Source organism: Macaca nemestrina, chromosome 12 (assembly GCF_043159975.1).
Source record: "Macaca nemestrina isolate mMacNem1 chromosome 12, mMacNem.hap1, whole genome shotgun sequence".
NCBI classification, from domain to species: Eukaryota; Metazoa; Chordata; class Mammalia; order Primates; family Cercopithecidae; genus Macaca; species Macaca nemestrina.
The window spans coordinates 102,809,038-102,834,480 of NC_092136.1; the positions used below are offsets into that span (position 1 = coordinate 102,809,038).

At 37.2% G+C, this 25,443-nt stretch overlaps 1 protein-coding gene and 1 long non-coding RNA gene across 3 annotated transcripts; one reads left to right on the plus strand and one right to left on the minus strand.

The window, feature by feature from the left end:
• The first annotated feature begins 1,371 nt into the window (after positions 1 to 1,371).
• On the plus strand, positions 1,372 to 13,734 carry LOC139357577 (uncharacterized). Its single transcript, XR_011611018.1, has 4 exons — positions 1,372 to 1,612; positions 4,155 to 4,306; positions 5,274 to 5,361; positions 13,611 to 13,734. It is a non-coding gene; the product is annotated as an uncharacterized lncRNA (long non-coding RNA).
• On the minus strand, positions 11,150 to 25,443 carry LOC105493705 (matrix metallopeptidase 12). 2 transcript variants are annotated; one of them, XM_011761564.3, is made up of 11 exons: positions 25,217 to 25,443; positions 23,273 to 23,344; positions 21,298 to 21,545; positions 20,213 to 20,361; positions 20,003 to 20,128; positions 16,308 to 16,469; positions 15,674 to 15,797; positions 14,721 to 14,854; positions 14,185 to 14,344; positions 12,555 to 12,661; positions 11,150 to 11,614 (listed from the first exon to the last, which is right to left on the minus strand). In XM_011761564.3, exons 3-11 carry the CDS (start codon positions 21,513 to 21,515, stop codon positions 11,514 to 11,516), a joined length of 1,281 nt encoding a protein of 426 aa, XP_011759866.2. In that variant the 5' UTR covers positions 21,516 to 21,545; positions 23,273 to 23,344; positions 25,217 to 25,443; the 3' UTR covers positions 11,150 to 11,513. The 2 variants fall into 2 exon arrangements, with proteins under 2 accessions (XP_011759866.2, XP_011759865.2); XM_011761563.3 differs by lacking the exon at positions 25,217 to 25,443 and having other exon boundaries at positions 23,273 to 23,578.

Below are 25,443 nucleotides of genomic sequence, written 5' to 3' on the forward strand. Positions count from 1 at the left end.
TGGAAAACTGTCTTTTAACTCCGTGGCTTAAGTGTCTCTGTAATGGATGAATCCTGGGTATTTCCTTGGCTTAATGACCTCTTCTTTTGCTACCCACAAAAGTTTTGCTTAGACTCCGGAATTCATAAGTGCTTCATTCCAGAGGTTAGGTTTCTTCAGATAGTTATAACCAGTAATGCTCATTGCTCTGACAAATCTGTGGTAATGGTCCTAGGCACTGCTTTACCTCAGCTCTGACACAGCTCATCATCTTCTGAGTCATGACTTCATGAATGCTGACACATCCTTTGGATGGATCACATTATGTAAGAATGACAGAATGAAAGTGTGTGGAGTAACAGCTAAAATTAAGGTTGATGTACACCAAGGCAGAGCTAGCTCATACAGCTCCACAGAGCTGCTGTTGGTGAGCCAGCTTTTTCCACATTTAATCCATGCTGCGGAAAGAAGAGAATCAGGTTCTAAACTTTTGTTATACTTTATAGTTTTAGGTAATTAATGACTTTGAATCTTCTCAGAGTGTGTAATGTGGTCAAAAAGACATATATACATATATATACATACGTATATGTGTGTGTGTGTGTATGTGTGTGTGTATATATATATAACTTGTCCTTTAAGAACATAAATATATATATACATAAAACTTATTTTTTATTTCATTTTATTTTATTGTTTTGAAAAGAGTCTCGCTCTGTTACCCAGGTGGGAGTGCAGTCACATGATCTCAGCTCACTGCAACCTGCACCTCCCGGGTTCAAGCGATTCTCATGCCTCAGCCTCCTGAGCAGCTGGGGTTACAGGCATGTGCCGCTACACCAGCCTAATTTTTTGTATTTTTAGTAGAGACAGGGTTTCACTATGTTGGCCAGGCTGGTCTTGAGTTCCTGGCCTCAAGTGAGCCGCCCGCCTCAATCTCCCAAAGTGCTGAGATCACAGGCATGAGCCACCATGCCCAACAAATATATGTATATATATACACACACACACACATATATCTTATAAGTTATATGTATATATAACTGTCCTTTAAGAAAGAGGAAAACCACCATATATTGATCATCAACTAGGTACCCAACATGTTACATGTATTATTTCTTATCTTTACACCCACATTGCAAGGTAAAGATTAGTATCTCCATTTCACAGATAAATAAATTGAAGATTAGAAAAAGTCAAAAGGTTTATTCAAGTCCACACAGTCGGTAAGCAGCAGAGATGTACAAACATTGTCCAATCAAAATCAGAACAAACAGAAATAAGGGTTTGAAGTCTTTAGACTTATGTCAACTCCTGCTTCTTATCTGTTTATAACACTCTCTTGGACTGGACTTAACCCTTTCTATAAATTTTATCTTTCAAATTTTCATATTCTTGAAAACTGAAACCTGGAAATGTCTCTTAATTCAGTGTCTAATGGATAATTAGCATCAATTTTGGGGGTATGTCTCATCATTTTTCTAACTTCCTTCCCCTCTCTTTAAGCTTGGTCTTTTCTGCCCATCATCTTCCATTGGTGCTGCCCAGATGTGACCCAGTTAGGACCCAAGTCTATGAGCAGTCACTATGTGTCACTATGATTCAAAAATACAAAGCCTCCTCATTCATGAAGGTTGGTAAATGTTCCAAATCCTGGGAAAAGAACAAAATCTTACTGGCTGTGAATTTGTAAGCACTCATCAACGTCAACAAAATCCAGCTCTAAGGTTCTGAGCATACACATCCAATCCAGTACCTTTGTGGTTTGATACACATTTCACAATCCTTTTTTGTTTTGAAAGTCATATTTTATTCAATTATAAGATGGGAACATGCTGTTCAAGATCATGAATTTAGAGTATAAGTGGAAAAACCTCTCCTCAAACCTCACTTATGTTCACATCTTTCTTAATATTTTCATGGTAACTTGACTGTTCCAAAAAGTACAGAGGATGTTGATAATTTACCAACTTTTAAATTTTGTACCAAATAATTGGGCCAAATGGTATCAAAACATATTCCTTGTTAACTACAAGATTATCAGCCAAAAGAGTCTAAGTTCTGTAGTAGAAAAAGCATGGGTTTTGGGGTTAAACCGCCCCCAGTTAGAATCCTAGTTTCTGTAGTCAGTAGCTCTGACACCAAACAAATTGCTTATCTTCTCTATGACCCTTTTTCTTCACTCTTAAAATGGCAATTAAAATGTCTATCTTATGGGCTTGATATAGGTAACAGAAATTATGTAAGAACTTCATGGAAAATAATAAACATTATTATTCATAGCAATTAGATAGCTAGAGTGAGGGCACAAAAAAATGAGGTATGTCTAACTTTTGATGGTCTTAAGTAGTTGGGACTGAGGGTAATATGGGGAAAACGAAAGAGTGACCACATGAGTTCTCTTCCTTCTCAACAAGTCAGAGTGGTTATTAGGAGATGAATGTACTTAGTGAGGAGGAGAGCAGCAAAACTGGGAAATTCTGGGTCCAGAAGAAGTTGAGATGTGAAGAAATAAGTTTATTTCATTATTTAGTTCAGCCTACTACGTGTCAGAGGCTTTATCTATTGAATTCTCAGAACAAATCTAAAAGACAGATATTATTTTCCCTGAGATTCAAAGAGGTCCATAACTTGCCTAAGATCACACAGTGAGTCACAGAGCAGACTTTCCAACTTATCAAAATTGTGGGCTTTGTATAATCAGTCACTGCCCGGAACTCTGCCTTTCAAGACATTTGCAACAGGTTGAGACAAGCCACACCTTCACTTCCTGCAACAGAGCAGACGATATATTCTGAAGGACTATTTCACCATAAAACAACTACAATCTTTTTTTTTAATTAGATAAGCACTCAAATTACTTTTATCTAATAAAAGTAAGCAGGAATTTTGCCTGTTTGCTGTTTCATTTTATACGTTATTTTTCCTGGGCCTTCATTTACAGGGTGTAAAACTTTAAGAAAACATTTTCAACTAGCATTCTCATTAGAGGTAAATGATTCGAATTACAAATAATACTAACCTAAGCATTGTCATTACTTTCAAAATCCAAGTTTCTCAAAGTTTTATTTTTTACTTAATACAAAAATGACCTGGTTCTCCCTATTAGCTGCCCAACAAACTGTTTAAAAATTATTCTTTGTTAAAGAGCAGATTACAAGAAATGCTTTCCATGCTCTTATTTAAAAAACAACAAGATTCTGATGCACATAATGAATCTAAATCAAAATTCACAAGTGGTGGCTGAAATCCTGTCAACTTTCAGCCCAATACAATAGAAATCCGCAGTTATGCATAAACAATTCAAAATTAAAGTTTATAATGGAAATGTCAACAAGTCATAACTAGTACACATCACTACTGATGAGTTCCACTATGCTTCAAGTGCAGTAGATGTGCATATCTGACAGACTGCTTAGAAAATTAAAGCTATTGGAGCTATAAAGAAAAGGAATACACAAATATGAACATAGAAATGCCAAAGCATTTGAGCCATTGAAAAAAGTGAATAACAAGGTCAAGAGATTGAGACCACAAGAGATTGAGACCATGCTGGCCAACATGGTGAAACCCCATGTCTACTAAAAATGCAAAAATTAGCCAGGTGTGGTGGTAGGCACCTGTAGTCCCAGCTACTCAGGAGGCTGAGGCAGGAGAATCGCTTGACCTGGGAGGTGGAGGTTGCAGTGAGCCAAGATCGCACCACTGCACTCCAGCCTGGTGATACAGTGAGACTCCATCTCAAAAAATAAAAATAAAAAAGTGAATAAGATGTGATGTAAACACATCTGATAGTTCTCTCTGTAAGCCACTGACCACTGATTTATAAAGCTATGGTTTTATAATTCTTTTAAAAAGGCATTTTTTTCTACACTGCTGCATACAGTAATTTCATTGTACATTCTTGACTACAATACAATCTTTAAATCCTCTTGCAGAGCTTGTATGTATCATCAGAATTTCTCCAGAAAGTCAGCTTGTCATATTTTCAGCAGCCTGTGACAGAAAAGAACTTCTTAAACATGGCACTGTAGAATAATAGGCTGGTTAAATTAAGTACATCAAAATTAATTTCAAATGATGTCAGCTGGGATGGTAGAGTAAGGACCTTCAAAATATCCTTTTCCATAAAACAAGAACATTATCAGAAAAAAAGTCAAAATCAACTTTTTCAGAATCCTGAAAATGAATCAACTGCGTACAACAATCTTGTCAGCAAAAAAAGTGGTTGAATATTCAGAGAGCTGCTCAGTGGTGGTCTTGTAAACCACCAATCCACAATTACAGTGAAAACAAGCAATCTAGCAGCCGCTAGAGTCCAAATAAGGTAAGAGCTCTTTCAAACCCCTATCTGAAGAATTGTCCTTATTTGACCTGTCTGCCGGTTTCCTGGAAAACACCACTCACAAGGCTTGTTTTTATTTAACCTGACTCAGAACACACCCAGTGCAATCAACATTTTCCCAGGTCATTTGTCAAAAACAATCAGCAGTAGTTGTTTAACATCATAGCTGCCTGAGCAGTTAAACACTTGATAATTCCAAAATGCAGTCATTCCACATTTAGGAGTATACCATAGAGAAACTCTTGCATTTGTGTTTTGTGAGTTGGACAGAAATCTACCGCCTCATCTGTAATAGTAAAAGACCAGAAATAACCCAGATGGTCATTGGACAGTAGAGTGGATAAATTGTAGTATATTCATATAATGTTTTATAACTTTATTAAGCATTCAAACATATAAAATGCTACAACTATACTTAGTATTATCAAATGTTATAAAAATAAAGTATATATGAATTTTTTAAAGGGAGGAACTGTTATGTACTTAAGAACCAAAATATGAGATATAAAAAGTACATCTTGGGGAGATGAAGACCAGTGAAGGCTGGACTTGCCTATGACTAGAAAGGTAGTTAGGATTTGTATATAAGACCAAGAGTGCAGCAGTTAAGGAGAAAAGACATGAGAAGCAAATGTGCAGAGGGGGCCATTGGTATGACAGGAGAGATTCAATATGAACGTATCAAATCATTGCACAATTTTAACAGTACATTTATCAGTCACTGTTTCTGTGTCAGTGGTATAGATACATACATACATTATATGAAATCTCAAGCATTTAATAGCCACACTTCACAGATGAGTAAACCAAGATTCAGCAGATTAAGTGACTTTCACAAAGTGATGTGGTCAGATGAGTAGCAGCACTGGTATCCAAATTCATCTTGGATACTTTGGTCTCTTTAAATAATTGATACACTTATAATTATGAAATGCTCCTCTGTATACAGTGAGTCTCCAACTGTAGCATGAATCAAAGTCACTCCAAGGACTTGCTTGATGAAACAGACTTCTGGACTTCAATTTTAAATTGATTCGGTAAGTCTAAAATGGGACCTGAAATTTACATTTCTAATGAGTTCCTGATTTATTGTTGCTCCTGCATAAGGAACCACATTAGGAAAACCAGTTTCGTATCTAATTTAGCTGTTATTAATGTACCCACTCCATCTTTCTTATGATTAGTGTTTGCATGGTTTATTATTTTCATCCTTTTACTTTTAACATAAATGTCATTATATTTAAAGTGATTTTCTTAGATACAGGAAATAGTTTCAGTCTGACAATCTCTTTCTTTTCATTAGAGTGTTTGGACAATTTATAATTAATGTAATTATAGATATGATTGGACTTAGATCTACTCGCTTGCTCTTTGTTCCTATTTGTGCCATCTGTTCTTTCTTCCTTTTTCCTCTTTTCGTATCTTCTTTTGGATTAATAGAATAATTTTCAGTATTCCATTGTATCAACATTATTGGCTTATTAGTTATACCTCTTTGTCTATTTTTAGTGGATATTTTTGGAATTAAAATTTTTATCTCTATCTTTTCAGAGTTTACTTTCAAATAGAATTATACCACTTCAATTATACCTGTAAGAATCTCGCACCTATATTTTTCCTCACATCCTTTGTGCTATTGTTGTCATACATTTATTTTGCTTGTATATATTCTGTCAACTCCATAACACATTTTTATTTCTTTGCTTCACATACTTATTTTTAATAATTAAACATAGAAAACTACCTTTTATATTTACCTATATATTTACTCATTATGATGCTCTTCATTTCTTTGTATTGATATGTTACCATTTGTTATCATTTTCCTTTTACTTGAAGAACCTCCCTTAACATTTCCTGTAGTGCTTTGTCTTCTGACAATCAATTCTCTCAATTACTGCTTGTCTGAAAAAGTCTGCACCATTTATTATTTTTGAAAGTTATTTTCACTAGATATGAAATTCTAAATTAATAATGCCTTATTTCTTTCAACATATTAAATGTATCACTCCATTGTCTTCTCTCAATATGTAAATATATATATATATTTAGAGATATTATTTATGTAAATATAAATGTTTACATAAATTTTATAATGTTTAATAATATAAGATTACATTTTATAAATATAAATAAATCTCTAAGTATATATATATTCTCTGCATATATAGAAAAAAGTCAATAAATGTTTCTAAAATATATAGAGAGAAATATATATATTTCTCTCTATATAAGACAGGGTCCTTCTCTGTCACCCAGGCTGGAATGCAGTGGTATGATCATGGCTCACCTTGACCTCCCAGGCTCAAGCAATCCTCCCTAACTCAGCCTCCCAAGTAGCTGGGACCGCAGGTGTGTGCCACTGCTACCAGCTAAATTTTTGTAGAGAAAAGGTCTCCCTATGTTGCTCAGGCTGGTGTCAAACTCCTGGGCTCAAGCCATCCTCCAATCTCAGCCTCCCAAAGTGCTGGGATTAGTCAAGTAATTTACAGATGAGTTTGATCTTTTCAAAGTTTGTTTTTAAGTTTTTTTTAGGGTGGGTCTAGTGCTGCTTTAACTGTAGGACTAACTGAGTTCTACTATTAAAGTGGCTTCACTGATTTCCCCAGGTGTTAAAAGATATCTTGCCATTCAACCTGGATGAAATTCAAACCTCTCCTAGCCCTATGTAATCTCTGGGAATTGTTCAGGCTACAGTTCCTTGGTGGTGCATATGCAGTTTAGTATTCATCAGCAGACCTCAAGGGGACTTCTCTCCCAATTTCTGGAGTGCATTCTCTATGTAACTTCCTCCTCTTCCTTACTTTTCCCTGAAAATTATAGCCACCTTCACCTCCCTGAACTTTAGTATCTGTCTTCTCAACTCATTGAGACCACTGCATTCTACTTGATTCCTTTCCCCTGTGCTGTGTCCTGGAAATTACCTATAGGTAGAAAGCAGGGAAGACTTGGGGGTTTGTACCATCAATTTTCTTCCCTCTTGGACTATTTGCTACACTACGTAGTGCTCAACGAATGAAACCATCTCTTTCATACATTTTGTTTAGTTTTATAGTTAATCACAACAATAAGCAAAATCCAGTACTAGTTATTACAATATGACCAGAAACAAAAGTGATCCTGGGATGTTATATTTATATACTAACACAAAAAAAGACAAGAGCTTAGATTTTAATCCTCATGGACTGGGAGCTGTCTTGCATAAACCAGCAAATAATTTTTCTATGGCATATTATGACCTCCTTAAAATATGTTGGTGTTCCCATACCACAATGCTATAATCTAGAAAATCTCCCCAGAGATGATACATATTGGAAAGACTATTATTTGTGGTCCTCCTAAGATATCCCATTAACTTCCAAGTTGTGACCTTCCACCTACACACTAAACACTCCAACATTTTAATTTCTGGTTCAGACACCTTTATTGGGCCTTGATCCCATCCCATTACCTGCTAGACGTCTCCTCCCGGCTCTCCAGTTTCAACAGACCTAGTTATTTCCTTTCCATCAATCACACCACTATCTCTTCCGCAACCGGATTTTCCTTCTCTATTCAAAGTCACTTCTTAAACCAGATGCTTAAAAAAATCATCCTATATTATTCCTTTTCAGCTAGACTTCACATGCAAAGTAGTCACCAAGCCTTATTATTTCTGTCTTCCAGCTGTTGCTCACATGTCTTCCCCAATTCTATAATTTAGGTTTCTAGTATTTTTTGCATGGACTAGTGCAATACTATCGTAGTTGTTCTTCTCTGCACATTGCCTTAATTCCTTCTGGCCTATCTTCTGTATTTCCATTCAAAAGATATTCTAAGATGCAATTTGGTATTTATCCCTATTAAAATCCCTTTAATAAAGTCATATCATTTATGAGATAAATGTAAAGTTTCATGACAATAAATTTTGTTCATGACCTGGTATCTCCTTCTCATCTTTTCCCTTTCTATTTTATTCTCCAATTTTACAAAAATATTCTTTTAGTGAGTCTTTGAGAAGCTCCGTTTCCACCTGGTAACAAATCCCTCTTATGTTTTAAAAACACATTGCAAATGTTGTTTCCCATAGGAAAATGTTCTGTGGCCCCCAAATCCTTTTGCAGAGATATAATTACCCCTCTATTTTGTAAATGCTTCTATTGATCTACTTATTACATTGCATTATAATTTGTTTATATGTCTTGTTTGTCTTTACCATATTTCGTGCCTTTAAAGACATAGATTTCTAGTCATCTTTGAATCTCCCATGCCTATCACAAGGACTCAAATCTAGTATCGACATCAAAAATGTGAATCTGGAAAACTTTATGCAGCCCAAACACGGTACATCCTTTCCTTTCTTCTGTAAAGCCACAGGGTTCCTCACTATCCTATTTCAGGATAAGGGGATAGGCAGAATCAGAAAAAGGAAGTTCTGGCAGGCTTCAGAAACTGCCTAGTTTAAGATTTTTTCTACTTGCAGTCCACAAGGTAGACAGTCCTCTTCTCTTCCTTGCTGACTAATTTGTGCTAACGTATAATTTTTAAAGGCTAAAAATATGATTTTATGCAAATATGAAATGAACTTGTTAAAGATATTCTTTAACTCACTAGCTAATGAGGGAATCAGTTCATAGAAGGGCCTGAAGAACAGACATATATACAAGAAGGAATGTTGAAATAAATTTCCTAATGATATAAATAGGTAATATCTTTATAGGACAGTAAAATGTAATGTTTGAGAGTATGTCTTCTATCTGGCACAAATCAATTTTATCTCTAAGAGGTAAGATTTCTTTGCATTGATACAGAAAGAACCTTTCATGTAACTGTCAGTTCTCTACTATTTCTACCCTTGCAGATTTATAAACTAGTCTACCCAATAAAAAGTCAAAGATGCATACCCTCATAAAATCAGTTACTCCAGAATATTAGCTAGACAATGTGCAGCCCTCAATTGTAAAGGCATCTGTAATATCCAAGTCTTGGACATTTTCTTTCCTGACATCAACAAAATAATACTCCTCCATTTCCCAGAGAAAAAGTGATATTCCCAGATGGGACACACACACAACCCTTAAGACATTTTGAAGACTTTTAATTGAAAAGTAAAAATGCAAAGCTTTGTAGAGTGAAATGCCAGAAGTTTTAGCTTTAACTTTTTCCACTTTATAAATCTAAAAGGCACAAGCTAGTGGTAACACAGAGTTTGGTGTCAGGCTTCCTGACCGTGCATCACAGCTCCAAGGCTACCTGACCTAGAGCGAAGTAAAAACTCTTGATGCTTTAGTTCTCTCATCTGAAAAGTGAGAATGACAGTAGTTACCTCATGTTTGTAATCAGGATTAAATGAGCTATTTTCATTTTATATTTTGTGTGTATACAGCACTTGGAACAGTGCCTGGCACATAGTTAACATTATAAGGATTTGTTCAACAAAATTCGAAAGTATAACACGGATAGAACAAAAGAAAGAAAGGTTCACATTTAATTCTTTGAAGGCATCTTCATGAACATTCATGATAGTGACTCGACTTTTATTCCTGTTCAGCCATCATTTAAGAGAAATGCCTCCCTCCTGAATTACCTAAGGCCAAAGACAATTCACCCAGATACCATTCAATTTTCTTTTGATGCTGATTCTGTAGGGAATTTTCTTCTTTTGAGTGAAATCCAGCATTTAGTAACCTGTGGGGAATAACATTTCTTCTAGTGGTGAATTGATTCTACTCCTTGCAAAGACAACTCTAATAATACTGAAGGAGCACACACTTGAGTTAAGAATGGATCTGAGCACAGCGGCTCATGCCTGTAAACCCAGCTCTTTGGGAGGCCTAGGTTGGGGGTATCACTTGAGGTCAGAAGTTTGAGAGCAGCCTGGCCAACATGGTGAAACCCCCGTCTCTACTAAAATTACAAAAATTAGTTGGGCGTGGTGGCTAGCGCTTGTAATCCCAGCTAATCGGGAGACTGAGGTGGGAGAAACTCTTGAACCCAGGAGGTGGTGGTTGCAACGAGCCGAGATTGCGCCACTGTACTCCAGCCTGGGCAGCAGAGTGAGACTCCGTTTCAAAAAAAGAAAAAGAAAAAAAAAAGATCTGAGACACGAGGGACAAAGAGCTCTATCTGCCTCTAGGTACTTTCTGAGCCTCATATTTCCCCTGATTTCTCAGCTTGTTCCACTAGCCAAAAATGATCATCCAACTTGAAATGAACTTGGTCATTTCTGCAAACTTAAGTACATCAATCAGCAATGATTTACCAATAAATTGAAAACTAAAAGCATTCCACAAACCCCTATAAGTGAGAGCTCTACAATGTATACAACCCAGAAGATAGGGGAACTATGTGTCAGGGTAGTAGATAAAATGGATACAGGACAGGCCAAATTGCCAGAATGATGTGCTCACCATGCATTGTGTGGTTTTTCACAATAAACCTATGAGGTGGGTACCTCCTAATTCTACTTCCTCTGAAATTTAAGGAAGTTTAGATTTAATTGCTTGTTAAGGTCACACAGCAATTACACTGTGATACTTGACTATGGATTTTACCAGAATGGGTAATTCCCACTTCCTCCCTTCTCTCCAGTCTTGTGGCCATACTCTATGAGTACTCCTTCGGGTCATGTGTAGCCTAGAGAATGCTTTCTTGCCTTGAGACCAAGGACACAGGTGGTGCTACCCAAGTGACCAAAAGAAATCTAAGCTTTTTTTTCTACTTGCCATATTTCTATTCATCCCTTGATACAGTCAGAGAGACTTGTTTTTATTTAGGAGTAGGTTCAGAGTTATTTTCAAAATACACATTCTGTTTCTCAAGAAAAATATATTAAAAACCAACTGATTGTTTTTCAATTGTTTTATTTGAGCCAAAATATATATACTTAATTTTAGTTATACCAAAAGTAATTATAATTTCTCAGTCCAAGGATGTTAGGAACCGACTTACAGAGCATGCTCCAAAAAGAATTCTCTTGGCCTTTGAAGGTATCTATTTTCAAACTTAACAGTAGAGTCAAGCAAGAATTGACAATTAGAGTTTTCAAAATTGAAAAATATTATACATTATATAATCATTATCTATGGTTTACAGATTTTATTTTTATGATACATATCTCTATATAGTGGTACACTGAAGACATAGCAAATATGCAATAAATACTTATTAAACTGAAGTGAACTAACAAAAACCATTAATTACACTCTTTCTAACAACCAAACCAGCTATTGCTTTTCAGTGTTTTGGTGATACGTTGGAGTAGGAAGTCATATTCAAATTGATTAGATCCTTGGAAGAAATAGTAGTATTCTGAAAATGAAAACAAATTAAATAGTTTAATTCCCTCCCTGTATTTCTTTACAACAACAACAACACAAATCTGTTTTCATAGATTATCTAGAATAGATGACCTATGGGCTGTGGTTCATGTCCTTTACTGCATACTTTGAGAGGCTGAGATGGGAAGATTGCTTGAGGCCAGGAGTTTGAGATCAGCCTGGCCAACATCACAAGACCCCATCTCTATTTTTTAATCAAAAAATAACAAATGAAAAAAAGATGAGATGTGATTCGAGAATATAAATGTTGGGGACCCTTGGTATCATGCTCCCCAAACATCTACCTACAGCCAGTCATACTCCAAGTGGAGGACTCATGAGACAGGATATCAGACCCAGCTAGGGCACACAGGGGCTTTGATGGAAGAAGCAACACTGGGGAGGGGAGGGAATACAAACAAAAAATATTGGTCCCTTGAATAGTTGCTTAGGCTGGTCTTGTTTGAAGACATACAACACAAACTCAAGCTTTTCTCAATCCACCCTCAGTCCCCAGTCCATGAGGGCCTATGAGGGCAGAAGGGACTACAGGAAAGGTCAAGAGTGCAAGGTGTAGGAAAGGGTGAGACTCCAGACTGCCTGAGTCTTGGCTGCCATGTGCTCTCTTGCACATACTGTGTGGCTGATGTGGTCAAAGGAAATTCCAGAGACTCAGGTACATGGGAAATAGGAACAATCACATTCCCGCTGCCTGCCAGATAACCCTGGGAATACACCACTTGTGCTACCAGCCCCTGCTCATTCTAGCTCTCCTATTCAGAGCCACGTACAGTGTGAGTTTTTCCTTGTGGCCCTGTGGGGAACTGCAGAGACCTGTCCCTTTCCAATTTGGAGCCCTATTCTCTAATCTTAGAGGATTTATAGTTTTGAATGGGATTTCCAGTATCTTCCTGGTTTCCTCATCTACTTACTATTTTTAGAGTAGAAGACTGCATCAATTTTAGGCCCAATTCCTCGGAAGTTCTTGGTAATCAGTTTGGGATAACCAGGGTCCATCATCTGTCTCCTTTCATCATACCTGAGCAAGGAAGAAACCAGCAGGAACTCAGTCAGAAAGCGGTTTTCCTGACATGCACCACAAACCTACCTTCTCTACTGAAGAGCTCTTCCCCAAAGGGCTTAAGTTGTTCTGATGAAGAAAACCAAGGACCTAAACAGCTCACTGATTTCCTCTGAGTCCCTGTAGGACTCAAACCTATGCTTCCTGACTCTGGTTAAGTCTTTTTCCCACTATCCCATAATACTTCCACTAGTGCTTGTTCCTGCTTTACAGAGTCTGGCATAGAAGGTGATTTGGCTACAGCATAGGCCCCAGTGACCAATTTTTCAGTTGCTTGTCATTGCCTTCTTTTCAAAGCTATTCACTGAGACAAAAATACCCATTTCCCCCCAAGAAGATAATAAACAGGTCCAGGGGCTAAGAGCCAGGGAACCAAAGGGATTTATACACACATGTTTGAGAGAAATTGAAAGTAAACCCTTTTGTTTACAGGCTGTATGGTCATATCCTAGTTTCTCTCTTAAATTCTCTTTTACCAGCAAGTGAAAAGAGTTTTGTGTCTCTCTAGACTTCCAAGTGGCAACTGAATCTAACCGTTGTCTTGTTTTTATTCAGTTTGGTTCTCTAAGTGTTTATGCCTTGCTTAGCACTTTCTCATTGGCATTTAAGGGAAAAATCATGGGCCAAGTAGAAGCAGAAAACTAAACACAACCACTGTTCAGAGGTGAAATGTCAATGTTCATAATAACAGGCTACAGCAAACTACACCCATTTATGAGCTCTTTGGAAAGTGTTATTTGCCAAAATCAAGTTTTGTTTCTCAAACAGGGCTAAGGGCTGGTGGACAAATTCAAGTCATAAGCACCCGGTATTCAATTGGAATTAGATGTTGAGTTTTAAATGTTTAAGAATAAATAATAGTTGTAAATGTAAGCTTAACATATATGTTATGTCTCATATCAACCAGGTAAGCAATCTAGGAAGTGACTGGCTTACCCAGAAGAAGGAATAGAGAATCCTCTCCTCCTTCAAAATTTAGACACTTGAGACAACAGAGACAGACACTCAAATGAGCTCCTATCCTCACTTGACCATATGACTTTCTCTTAAGGAAGACTTTGCAGGACCTCCTGACCTCCTGTCATTTAGAGGATGGTTTCTTGTTTTGTCTTTTGAATCTGGTGATTATAGAAAGGAATCTGGAAATCCATAATCCTCCAAACTGACTGTAGATTAAATACTTGGTCTTGTACATCTATGACACTCTTTTCCAATGTGTTTCCCCTATGATTAATAAGATGACATTTTTTAAAGTGTTTTTTTTTTAAAAAAACACATTATCTACTATTTCATATATTAGAAACCAAAAACACAAAGAACTTGGTTGACAATAACTATTTCAGTCCTATATTCTTTTAATCTCTCTCCCTGGAAGGTCAAGGAGTTTTGGGAACTTGCACAGAGAACGTGCCTTCTAGAAAACCTCATTCCATGCCTGTTTCACAATCTGAGGGGGGAAATGACCAACCGTTAAAACTCACCTCCAATATTGGTTATCTACGAAGAAGTAGGTCCTATAAAAATGTGGGTTAAAAACAGCGGCATCAATTTTTTTCACAAAGTCAGGAAAACCAAAAGAATGTATGCTCTTGGGATAATCTGGCTGTGGTCTTAAGTTGCTAATTAACCAGTATTTGTCATCTGTGAAGACAAAGAAATAGGGTAAATTTGAATTATACAGAAAGAGTAATAAGAAAATACTGATTTACTATAAACAACATAATTCCTTTCCCACAGTTATAAAATGTATTGCTTATTGATCTTAAACATAGTCTCTTTTCTTTGGTTCCTATGGTTTTTTTTTCACAAGTATTACTATTTTATAGTTTACAAACTTTTCCCAGAAATTGTATGTATTACTTAGGTATTTAGGCTATTTTAGTTTACAGTTCAGAGCCACTATTAATAAAATCAAGAGTGCTTTCTTAGCCTATGTCTATTAAAAAGTATTAGTCTCCTCTTAATTTATTCTCTTCCTTGACGTAAACTCAATGGCAAAACTAAAGATTAGAAATACCTTTAAAAAGAAAAACTTGATTTCTGGCTTTAATTTCATAAGCGGCTTCAATGCCAGATGGCAAGGTTGGCCATAAGGAAGAAATTAAATCAACACTGGTCCCTGGTCTCTCAGAAAGCTTCAGCAAGAAGAACCTGACGTGAAAGACATTTAACACATTATAAAACAATGTAGACTCAAGAACCATGGCATGTTAATAGGAAGGACCTGTGAAAAAACCCAATGTTTCTTTCCATTGTCTTCACATTCTGTTCCATGGATGTCTGATGTTCATGGATCCATAAGAAAAGAATATCAATCAACTCTTTGATAATAACAATGACTGTAACAAGCAATCTGATATACAGAAATACCCTGGAGCTTGGAATCCGGGGATCTAAGCTTCTAGTTTGACCCTACAATCCACTCACCAGTTTTGTAACCTCAAGGAAGTCACCTATCCTCAAGTGTCTCAGTCTTATAATCTCAAAAATGGGAAATATTTGTACTACTTGACAAATGTTAGTCTTCCCAACTGCCCCTCCTTACCACCAATATCTGCTTCATTCTGTGTTCTAAGAAAGAAACGAAAAGTTATCCTGGAATTCTCTTCTCCATAACCAGGAAATCAAGTTTCTTGCATAGGTACTGTTTTACAGTCTTAGTTTCAGACTTCACCATTTTCATCTATAATTAAAATAGTCTGGCTTCTGTTTCCTGTCTTCTAATTCCCCATCCCAGATTCCTACTGCAAATCCTTTTTTACACACCAGTTTTCTAGTTAAACCGCAAATGTGATTACACCTGTCTCCTGCTTGAAAACCCTTAAGATCTCCTCACTGCCTACAGAATCGAGTCCAAGTTCCTGCTTACCAGTTTCATCTACTTCATTTTCAATTATTTCCCACTGTTCTCTGACAAAAATATTTAAAGGCAGAAACTTTAATATTGGTTAGATATGAAAATGATCCTACCTGTCTTTGAAGAAAAAGATCTTATCTCCCACTGTAGTGACAGCATCAAAACTCAAATTGGGGTCACAGAGAGCTGGTTCTAAATTGTCAGGCTGTGGCATCAGTTGGTGCTCTTTTGGGCCTCCTGAAAATACATTTCAAGAAGCATCAGTAAACAAAATCTGCATTTTATTTCAGAGGAGGAACTGTTATTTTTTAAATACTCAATTTTCTTAATGAACATTGCATCAAAATCATTTTAAGCTTTCTATAACATTCACAGGAAGCATAAAGTAAGGTGTTTTTTCCCATATGATTGCAATATCATGGAGGAAGAAAATCTGATTATCTTTACTTTCCTTTTCCAGTTATAATGGATTATTTAATGTGTGGGCCTTCATCAATAAGGCAGTGGTATCTTGGATAGAAAGAACACGAGACTTGAGGCCTCTGGTTCTGCCTCTGGCTCTGACATTAACCTACTAGGTCTCTTGTCCTCATCTGTATAATGAAGTTAATGCCTGTGTCACCTGCCAGAGAGGGTTCTTATGGAGCTCAAAAAAAAAACCAGATATTAACATTTTATCCAAATAGTATTGTTAGACTATTCATAAGAGTGAGTATCTTATTTGGCAAAATAAGAAATTCAACTCACCATAGAGGGACTGAATGCCACGTATGTCATCAGCAGAGAGATGAAATGTGTTGATGTCAACATATTTGTAGGTGGGGAACATTATGGCCTTTGGATCACTGGAATGGCCAAGACCTAAGGAATGGCCAAGCTCATGAACAGCAACGAGGAACAAGTTTGTGCCTAAGAAGAAACCAATCAAAAGACAGAACGCTGTGAAATGCATTATCATCTTGGACAGTAACACGATATCTGACACACTGAAAAAGAAACATTTGAGAATCTTTTACTTATTTCTCTACCCTTTTGAATAAGGTTTCTCAACCTCAGCACTACTGACATTATAGGCCAGTAGTCTGGGCTGTCCTATGCATTATGGATGTTTAGAAATCTCGGGTTTTACCCCTAAATGCAAGTAGAAAATCCTTTTTAGTTTTGACAACCAAAAAATGTCTCCGGACATTGTCAAATATCTCCTTGGGGACAAAATTGCCTTGGGTTAAGGACCTCTGTACTAGTAGACAAATGAAATATATTCTGTTGTAAAAATTCCTAAAATAACTCAGAGTTGCTTTCAACAGTTTTCATTGCTTCTAAATAATTCTCAACTCTCATGACTCAATTCTGGTTTTAGTCTTCATGAAGCTTCACTGGATATAGAAAAAAATGCCTTTAGCAATCATCTTTTCGTAAACCCAAATATAAGGCTATCATTAAGTTTCAGGTACTGTGAGTCACTGAGAAGTGTAATACATTACGTCTAATTCTCATACAACTGAAAGGAAACCACTGTGCTCTCCACTACAGATGAGGAAACAGTATCTATAGGATTAATCAAATTAAGTGCTTGAGCCAAGATTAGTGTTTATGCTTTTACTACACATGATTCTAAATAAAATTAAAGAATCTATATGACTCAAGGAAAGAATGTGAAAAACAAAAAAGAGAAAAAATAACTAATTCTTAAAAGAGTCTATACTTATAATTTAGACATATTTGGACTACCAAGTTACAGTGTTTTCTGTCTTTTCTTTTGAGCCCCACTCAGAGTTTACCATTTTTATCTATGATTAAAATAGTCTGGTTTTATATCTGTCTTTTCTTTTGAGTCCCATAAGAAATCCTTGTTCATTTTCGTGGTATGTCCTAGAGAATACACTTTTGTAGGTAAGAGAAGAGAGAGGAATGTGTCCCTTCTTTTGAATTTCTCAATTTGTAGAATATTTGAAAATTCCTGACTAACAGTTTTGTTTCTTAGTCCAATGCCTTCATTTTTATCTTTTTCTATGACAAAATTGCAGTTCAGAAGAACTGACTTGCCCAGAGTCACACATCACTTAGCTGCAGAGCCTGGCTTTGGAACAGTCTCCCATACCCAAGTGCAAAGAGCCTACACTCTCTTGGGGGAGTGTCTAGACGCAAATCCTTCAAGAATTTTCTATATCGTGGGTCCAGTAACCTTCCCAGTAAGCAAAGTTTTTACAATTTGTCCTAAACCTGAACTATTCTCAGTTCCTATAATATGCCTATGAGCCACCACCATTGATCCTCATCTGGAAATAATGGGTTTATGTTTGTATTCTGTTTCTCACTAGATTGTGTGCTCAGGGTTTGGATTGTGTCCTTTTCATCTCTGTACTCAAGTAACCTCATCACCCAATACTGTAATAGAATAGATCAGCAAGCATTGACCTATTTGTTTATTTGATTTACTGGGTAAAAGAAAACAGTCTGAGGAATGCAGTGACTCACGCCTGTAATCCCAGCACTTTGGGATGCCAAGGCAGGAGGATCACCTGAGGTCAGGAGTTCGAGAGCAGCCTGGCCAACACGGTAAAACCCCATCTCTACCAAGAAAAAAAAAATTAGCAGGGTGTGGGGGCCAGCACCTGTAATGTAATCCCAGCTAGTCAGGAGGCTGAAGTAGGAGAATTGCTTGAACCCTGGAGGTGAAGATTGTAGTGAGCTGAGATTGTGCCACTGCACCCTAACCTGGGCAACAGAGCAAGACTCCATCTCAAAAAAAGCAAGTGACAGCAACAACAACAACAACAACAACAACAACAAACTGCTGAAAATAAGCATTTTAAGTTATAATTGTCATTAATAACTTCACTTTTTGAAAGCATTTAATCAATCCAATTAAAAAATAAGGCAACATGGACAGATAGAAAATACTGGGCTAAGAGGTAGGAATGAATATTCTGGCCCAGCTTTTCCACAAACTAGCCACTAACCTTCTCTTGGTCTTAATTTCCTCTACCTATAGAAAGCTGTGTTAAATTACTCTTCTAAGGTCCATTAGAATTCCAAAACATTTTTTTGAGGCTAACTGGCACATGTATCCCATTTTAGATGAAGGAATTACAATCCCCCAAATAACCTTGGATAAAATTTAGGCACATATAACATGTCTCGCTGAGGATTTGCAGTTCAGCAACTACCTAATCCTACATGATCTGTCTTTTGACAATACAAAAGTCCTCTTCTCATCAAAAACTTTATAAGCCTCAGGCTATGTGTTAGATTAAAACAGTCCTTCTGGTGGACATAGTATTTATAAAAATATTGCCATCCAACTTGTGCAATATCAGCTGGAAAGGAGGATGCTGAGTAGAGAATATTATTGATGACTTTCTCCCCATTTACTTTTCACATGACGGAGTCATACACTCTAAAATTTCCAATAGAAAAATTAAAAAGGCTTCTGTCATGATGGTTAGGATTTTCCCATGCTAGTGATTCCCCTAAATAACAGGGAAGTTTAATTAACCCCATGTCAACTATCTGCAGGGGATAGTAAGTTACTGTTCTTCTGTAAATGCCCCCAAGGTATTAAATGTTTAGTTGGACATTCTGAAATTTTTATCCCAAGACCACTTGAAAGTACATGACTGTATAACCTTGTGTTTCTCTATAGGGATATCTAGATTCTCTATAACTTTTTCTTTCCTGGTCACTATGAACCTAAGAAATTGTCAGCATATCATGAATCATGCAGATGACCATCTTATCCTCTAATTGTTGGCACACACAGAATTAGTATGTGTTTGCTTTTGAGTTTATGGATTTCACTAGGTCAAGAACTTATCACCTAGGCTGGGCACAGTGGCTCACACCTGCAATCCTAACATTTTGGGAGGCTGGGACAGGAGGATCTCTTGAGGCAACATAGCAAGATCCTGTCCCTACAAAAAATAAAAAAATTAGCCAGGTGGGTAGCGCACACCTGTGGTCCTAGCTACTAGGGAGATTGAGGTGGGAGGTTTGCTTGAGCACAGGAGTTCAGGGCTGTAGGGAGTTAGCATCATGATATGTCATGGCAGCCTAAGTGACAGAGCAAGAACTTGTTTAAAACAAAAACAAAAACAAAAAACTTACCACCTAAATAACAGCTTTTACCTTTTCATATGCTTCTTAAGGTTCCTCTGAGTTTATGCTAATGAACCAGCTCATAGTTCATTACATCCTCATGGATTGTTAGAACTGACCTTGAAGATGATCTAGTTTAATATCCTCAATTTACAGAGGGTGAAATCGACACCCATACAAAGTGTTAAATTTCATTTAGAGGCAAAATTATAATCAGAACAAGATTTTCCGTCATATAATCATTTGTCAGAATGTAGTCTCTCGAAACCAGAATTTTGAATTTGTCAGGGTTTTTGTTGTTTTCCTTTTCTGTTTGCTTAGTTTTTTTTTTCTTTTTTTCCCACCTTCAGAATGTGTAGTCCAAAATTCATCATCATCAAAATGTGCATCCCCTCCAATACCAGGTCCAGGTCCAAAAGCATGGGCTATGGTTCCACCTTTGCCATCAAAAGCATGGAAGTCTCCATGAGCTTTTGGAAAAGGAAAGAAAATTAGTCCATCTATACATCCTATAGATCATGCCAAATGACAAAGATGAAGTACAGGTTCCCTACCTCCACGTGCAAAAACCACCAAAATGTCAGCCACGCCTGTGTTAATCCTGCTGAATTTCAAGGGGGTAACATTACTCCATACTTGGAAAGCTTTCTGGATTGCATAGTCAACATCCTTACGGTTCATGTCAGGTGTGTAATTATTGATTCTTTAACATCAAAAAGAGAGAGAAAAATGTATGGAAGGCAGTGTTAATTTTGTCTTACCACAATACTTCATTTTTGCTAGCACAACTGGAAGATGGATCATTTCATAAATCAGGAGTCCAGATTTTAAAACTTGCTTCATTAAGTACAGAAATATTTTTTTCTTGGACAGCTTCCTGCTTAACCAAAATCTATCTTAATTTCTTCTTATTTAAAACTCACAGATCATCACTGTGAAGGATTTGCTTTCATAGATGGTTATGCTTTATGCTCCTGTTCCCAGGTTCTGCATTTATCCATCTTGACTACTCTATAAACTACCCCTGTCTCTTATTTATAGTAAATTATCTTATTTATGGTAAATTTAGCTTCATTCTCCTTTTATTTGCAGAATTTTTTTTTTTTTTTTTTTTTTTTTTTTTTTTTTTTTTGAGACGGAGTCTCGCTTTGTCACTTAGGCTGGAGTGCAGTGGCACAATCTCGGCTCACTGCAAGCTCCGCCTCCTGGGTTCACACCATTCTCCTGCCTCAGCCTCCCGGGTAGCTGGGACTACAGGTGCATGCCACCACGCCCGGCTAATTTTTTGTGTGTTTTTAGTAAAGACGGGGTTTCACTGTGTTAGCCAGGATGGTCTCAATCTCCTGACCTCGTGATCTGCCCGCCTCGGCCTCCCAAAGTGCTGGGACTACAGGTGTGAGCCACCACACCAGGCTTATTTACAGCTTTTAAAATCTGCTTTGGACTGGCAAGCCAAACGATTCTCCCCTGAGTGAACAATTCTTCCTTCTAAAGAAAATGAATCTTAACAGAGATAGCATTAAAAATTGAGGGAGGTTACTTTATTTACTTCCAGATTTAGGGCTGTCTAACTGGTTCAGGTTAGAAGTCAGACCTATGGGAAAGTAGAAAAATACAAGGCGACATACACCAACATTACCTGTAGGTGATATAATGTTTCCTCCATATCTGCCCCCTTGGCATTGCCCTGAAATGATGGACGTCGGGGACTCCACATCGAGGTGCGTGCATCATCTCCAGAGTAGATGTGTCCAGTTGCCCAGTCACTTTCAGCCCCAAGAAGTGCTGCATTTCCTGGATTTTTTCCTTCATTAAGTTTCCACTGTATTTCATTTTTGTCACTCGAAATTTGTTCATCTCAAGGCCATAAAATCTTTCTAAGTATCTCTGGAAAAAAATACATTCAGCAATGCATAATTATGCACAGAAAAGTTTCTGTTGGGAGCTCCACATATATGACTCAATGGCACACTGATAGTTTTGGACCAGGAATTTTGCACATCTTACTCACAGGTTACATTATTGTTGTTTGGACAATTAATTATAATTAGGAAAAAAATCTTAAAATTTTGTACTATCGCAGACATGTCAGCCAGGAGCAGTAGCTCAGGTCTGTAATTGCAGCATTTTGGGAGGCTGAGGCAGGAGGGTTGATTGAGCCCAAGAGTTCAAGACTAGCCTGGACAACATGGCGAAACCTCCGCTGTACAAAAAATACAAAAATTATCCCAGAGCATTGGTGCATGCCTGTAATCCCAGCTACTCAGGAGGCTGAGGTGAGAGGATCACTTGAGCTTGGGAAGTAGAAGCTGCGGTGAGCCCTGATTGTACCACTGCACTCCAGCCTGGATAACAGACATAGACCCTGTCTCAAAAGAAAAAGAAAAAAAAAAACAAACAAAAAAACAAAGACATGTCATAAACTACTAGCTAGATTTATTCCTGGAATCCAAGTGGAAATATCTTTTTAAAAATGTCATTTATTCATTTTTAAGAGACAGGAGTCTCTCTTGGTCACCCAGGCTGGCCACAGTGGTGCATACCTGTAATCCCAGCACTTTGAGAGGCTAGGGTGGAAGGATAGCTTGAGCCCCAGAGTTTGAGAACAGCCTGGGCAACAGGGTGAAACCCTGTCACTACTAAAAATACAAAAATTAGCCAGGAGTGGTGGCACATGCCTGTAGTCCCAGCTACTTGGGAAGACGAGGCGGTAAGATCACCTGAGCCCAGGAGATGGAGGTTGCAGTGAGCCAAGATCGTGCCACTGCACTGTAGCCTGCGTGTCAGAGTAAAACCCTATCTCAAAAAAAAGAAAAAAAGAAAGAAAGAAAAGAAAAGAAAAAAAGGATACATGAATTATTAACATTATTAATATAAGTTGGGACGCAAATTTCTTGCTTAAAAACTCAAAGCTAAACAAAATGGACAACTATGATAAATTCAATGTTAAAAGCATCTTAAAAAATAGGGACCAAACTCTTTTAATTAAGGAAAAGAAATTAAGAATTGAAAAAAAATTCCATAAAAAATGCTATAAAGATGGGCCCAGCATGGTGGCTCACATCTGTAATCCTATCACTTTGGGAGGTTGAGGTGGGGGATTGCTTAAGCCCAGAAGTTACAGACCAGCCTGGGCAACATAGTGGAACCCCATCACCATAAAAAAGAGAAAAAAAGCTATAAAGATATATCTGAGATGACTGCGGGTAAAGGGAATATGCTTAAATTATCATGGCAGCCTGGAGTGGTTATATTAATCCAGCCATTGTTCAGATCTCAGATTATTAACTGATATTTAATGATTAGTGTAAAATACCATAACAGAAGTGAACGCCAATTATATTGAATGGAAATTTCTTGGCCAAAGGTTTTTAGAAGAAGAAACATGTTCGCTTGCCAATTTCATAACACTCCTTCAAAACCAATACCTCTTTTGTATATTCCTCTTTGGCAAGAAAAACTTAATACTGAAAGCAGACAGCCTCCTAGACCAATTTTCAGCTGATACTTAAACGCAAACAAACAAACAAACAAACAAACAAACAAACTGGTTAATGCAATAAATCTTAAAGACAAACATCAAGCTAGATAAATACTATAGAGTCCATACTTACTTCACCAAATAGCACATTATTTTTTTCCAGGCTTGTAGAGCTGTTCAGGGGAAGAGCTCCAGAAGCAGTGGCCTGCAGGAGCAGTATTAGAAGAAACTTCATTGTAAACTTCTAAGTGGATCAACTCAGTTTATTCTGTTCCTTTCTAGTCTAAGTTCCTGAACCGTTCCTCTTTATATAGCCCTTAGTCCAAGCTCTGTGAATATGAATCCCATGAATGACTCATAGTTGATATCATCCCTTGATTTACCTCAAAAACATGCAAACAAAAGCATGACCTTATTCAGATGACAATGGATCAATTAGCATCTAGTCCATCACTCAAGCAATTCAGAGTATGTACCTTCAAAATGATAAATAAGCCCCTACTTCCACCTATCCTACGAAATAAGCCTTTGTAAAAGAAATATCAAGCAACTAAAAGAGAAAGAGAACTTAAAATATATTTTCTTAAAGCCTGATATTCTCAATTTTCATTATAATACTTTCCCTATATTCATTATAGATAAAAAAAAGTTTTAAAGTAAATGTTGAAAGATTAGATAAAATCCTTTTGCTGGAGTAAATGAATGCTTTTTAAACTGAATCTAGCTCCCTAGAGAAATGTGATACAGAGATTTTATATGTAGAAAAAAAAAGAAGTTCGTAATATCGTGATACTTTGTTGTTTATTCCACGTGTTGTACCGGCTCAGATCGTGATTCTATAACTTAACATCTTCAGACATCTAAGCTGAAGCTCAGTCCCAACTGGTACCTGGATAGATTCCAGAGGCAAACTTTCCTTACATCCTAGATTGTCTAGTGTTGGTAGGATGTGGGTTAACTCTTATCAACTTTAGCAGTTGGGAAAAGTTTGCCTCTGGAATCTATCTGCCTGTCACCTCTGCCTCTTTCCCTCTTGACCTAATTGTCCCATTGCACAGAATCTGTCTCTTACGCAGCAGAGAATATTTAAGCACGAAAAACTTTTACGAGTCAGGGAATAAAATTCCAAAGGTAGAATTGCAAGCAGTTGTGCCGCAGTGTGAGGAGAGATTCTACTCAACACCTCTTCAAATCACATGACAAGTTCCCTGCCTCCTGATTGTATGGGGACAGTCTGGACGGTGGGGTAGGGGGCACATAAGAGTGTGTTAAGATTTAGCAATTGCTCTGACCCATCTCGGTGGCCTGGGAAACAGTCTACTGGCTGCTTGAGTGAGGCTTAAAGAAAAGGAGAAAAATATGGAAAAAAAATAATTTTCCAATTTAAAAATCATCTTGCCTCACTCTTGCAGAGAACTATGCAGATTCTTTCTGACCTGTTCTCCTCTCTCTAGCCATTGATTTGTTTTCTCTGAGTCTATCTAACCTACAAATACAGCTGGTCATTCTGCTGTGAGAACGTCACTTTTTAATGACACAAAGTTTAACAGACTTGCCTTCTGTGCTCTAAACAGTATCTCTAAATCCAGATCACTTGGTTTTATAAATGTTTTCCAGAAAATTGTTATCAATCCTCTGGCGAGATGCCACATCAGACAGGTGAAACTGGTGCCATGGGTCACTTACTGATCTGGTAGTGTAGAGTACAGGCTACTCCATTAAGATGTTCATTCTCAGTGGGGAAGATATCACTCCCAACTGGGTGAAAAATTGGTCATCAAGGGCAAACAAATATATATTTGTGTGTATAAAAGACAGATATGCATATAGCACATGAGCAGATATACAGTTTATCTCTGCTATTAAATTTGTATGGGGGAAATCTCTAAAATGTCTACAAAGCCTCTTTCTCAGGAGTAGTGATAAATGTTGAGAAACCCTGATCTACGTATTACAAAGGAAAGAGAACTAACATTTATGGAGAGGCTTTAACAGTTGCCAGCAGTTTCATGCACCGTCTTATTTAATCCTCACAATAGTCATTTATGGATGAGGAAACTGAACTCAAATAACTTACCCAAAGCCACACAACTAGTAGGTGGCATAGCTGAGGTTTGAGGCCAAGTCTGTTTCCAAAGACTTTCTGCTTCCATTAAACCAGGCTGCAAAGTCAAAGTCATTTCAGAGATGGCTGAGTCATTCTCTCTGGCCCCAGATATTTACCTTGTTGTTGGAGAGTAAGAACAGGAAAAGAAGCAAATCACTAACAGTACATATGTATATGTCATCACATTGTCTTTACCT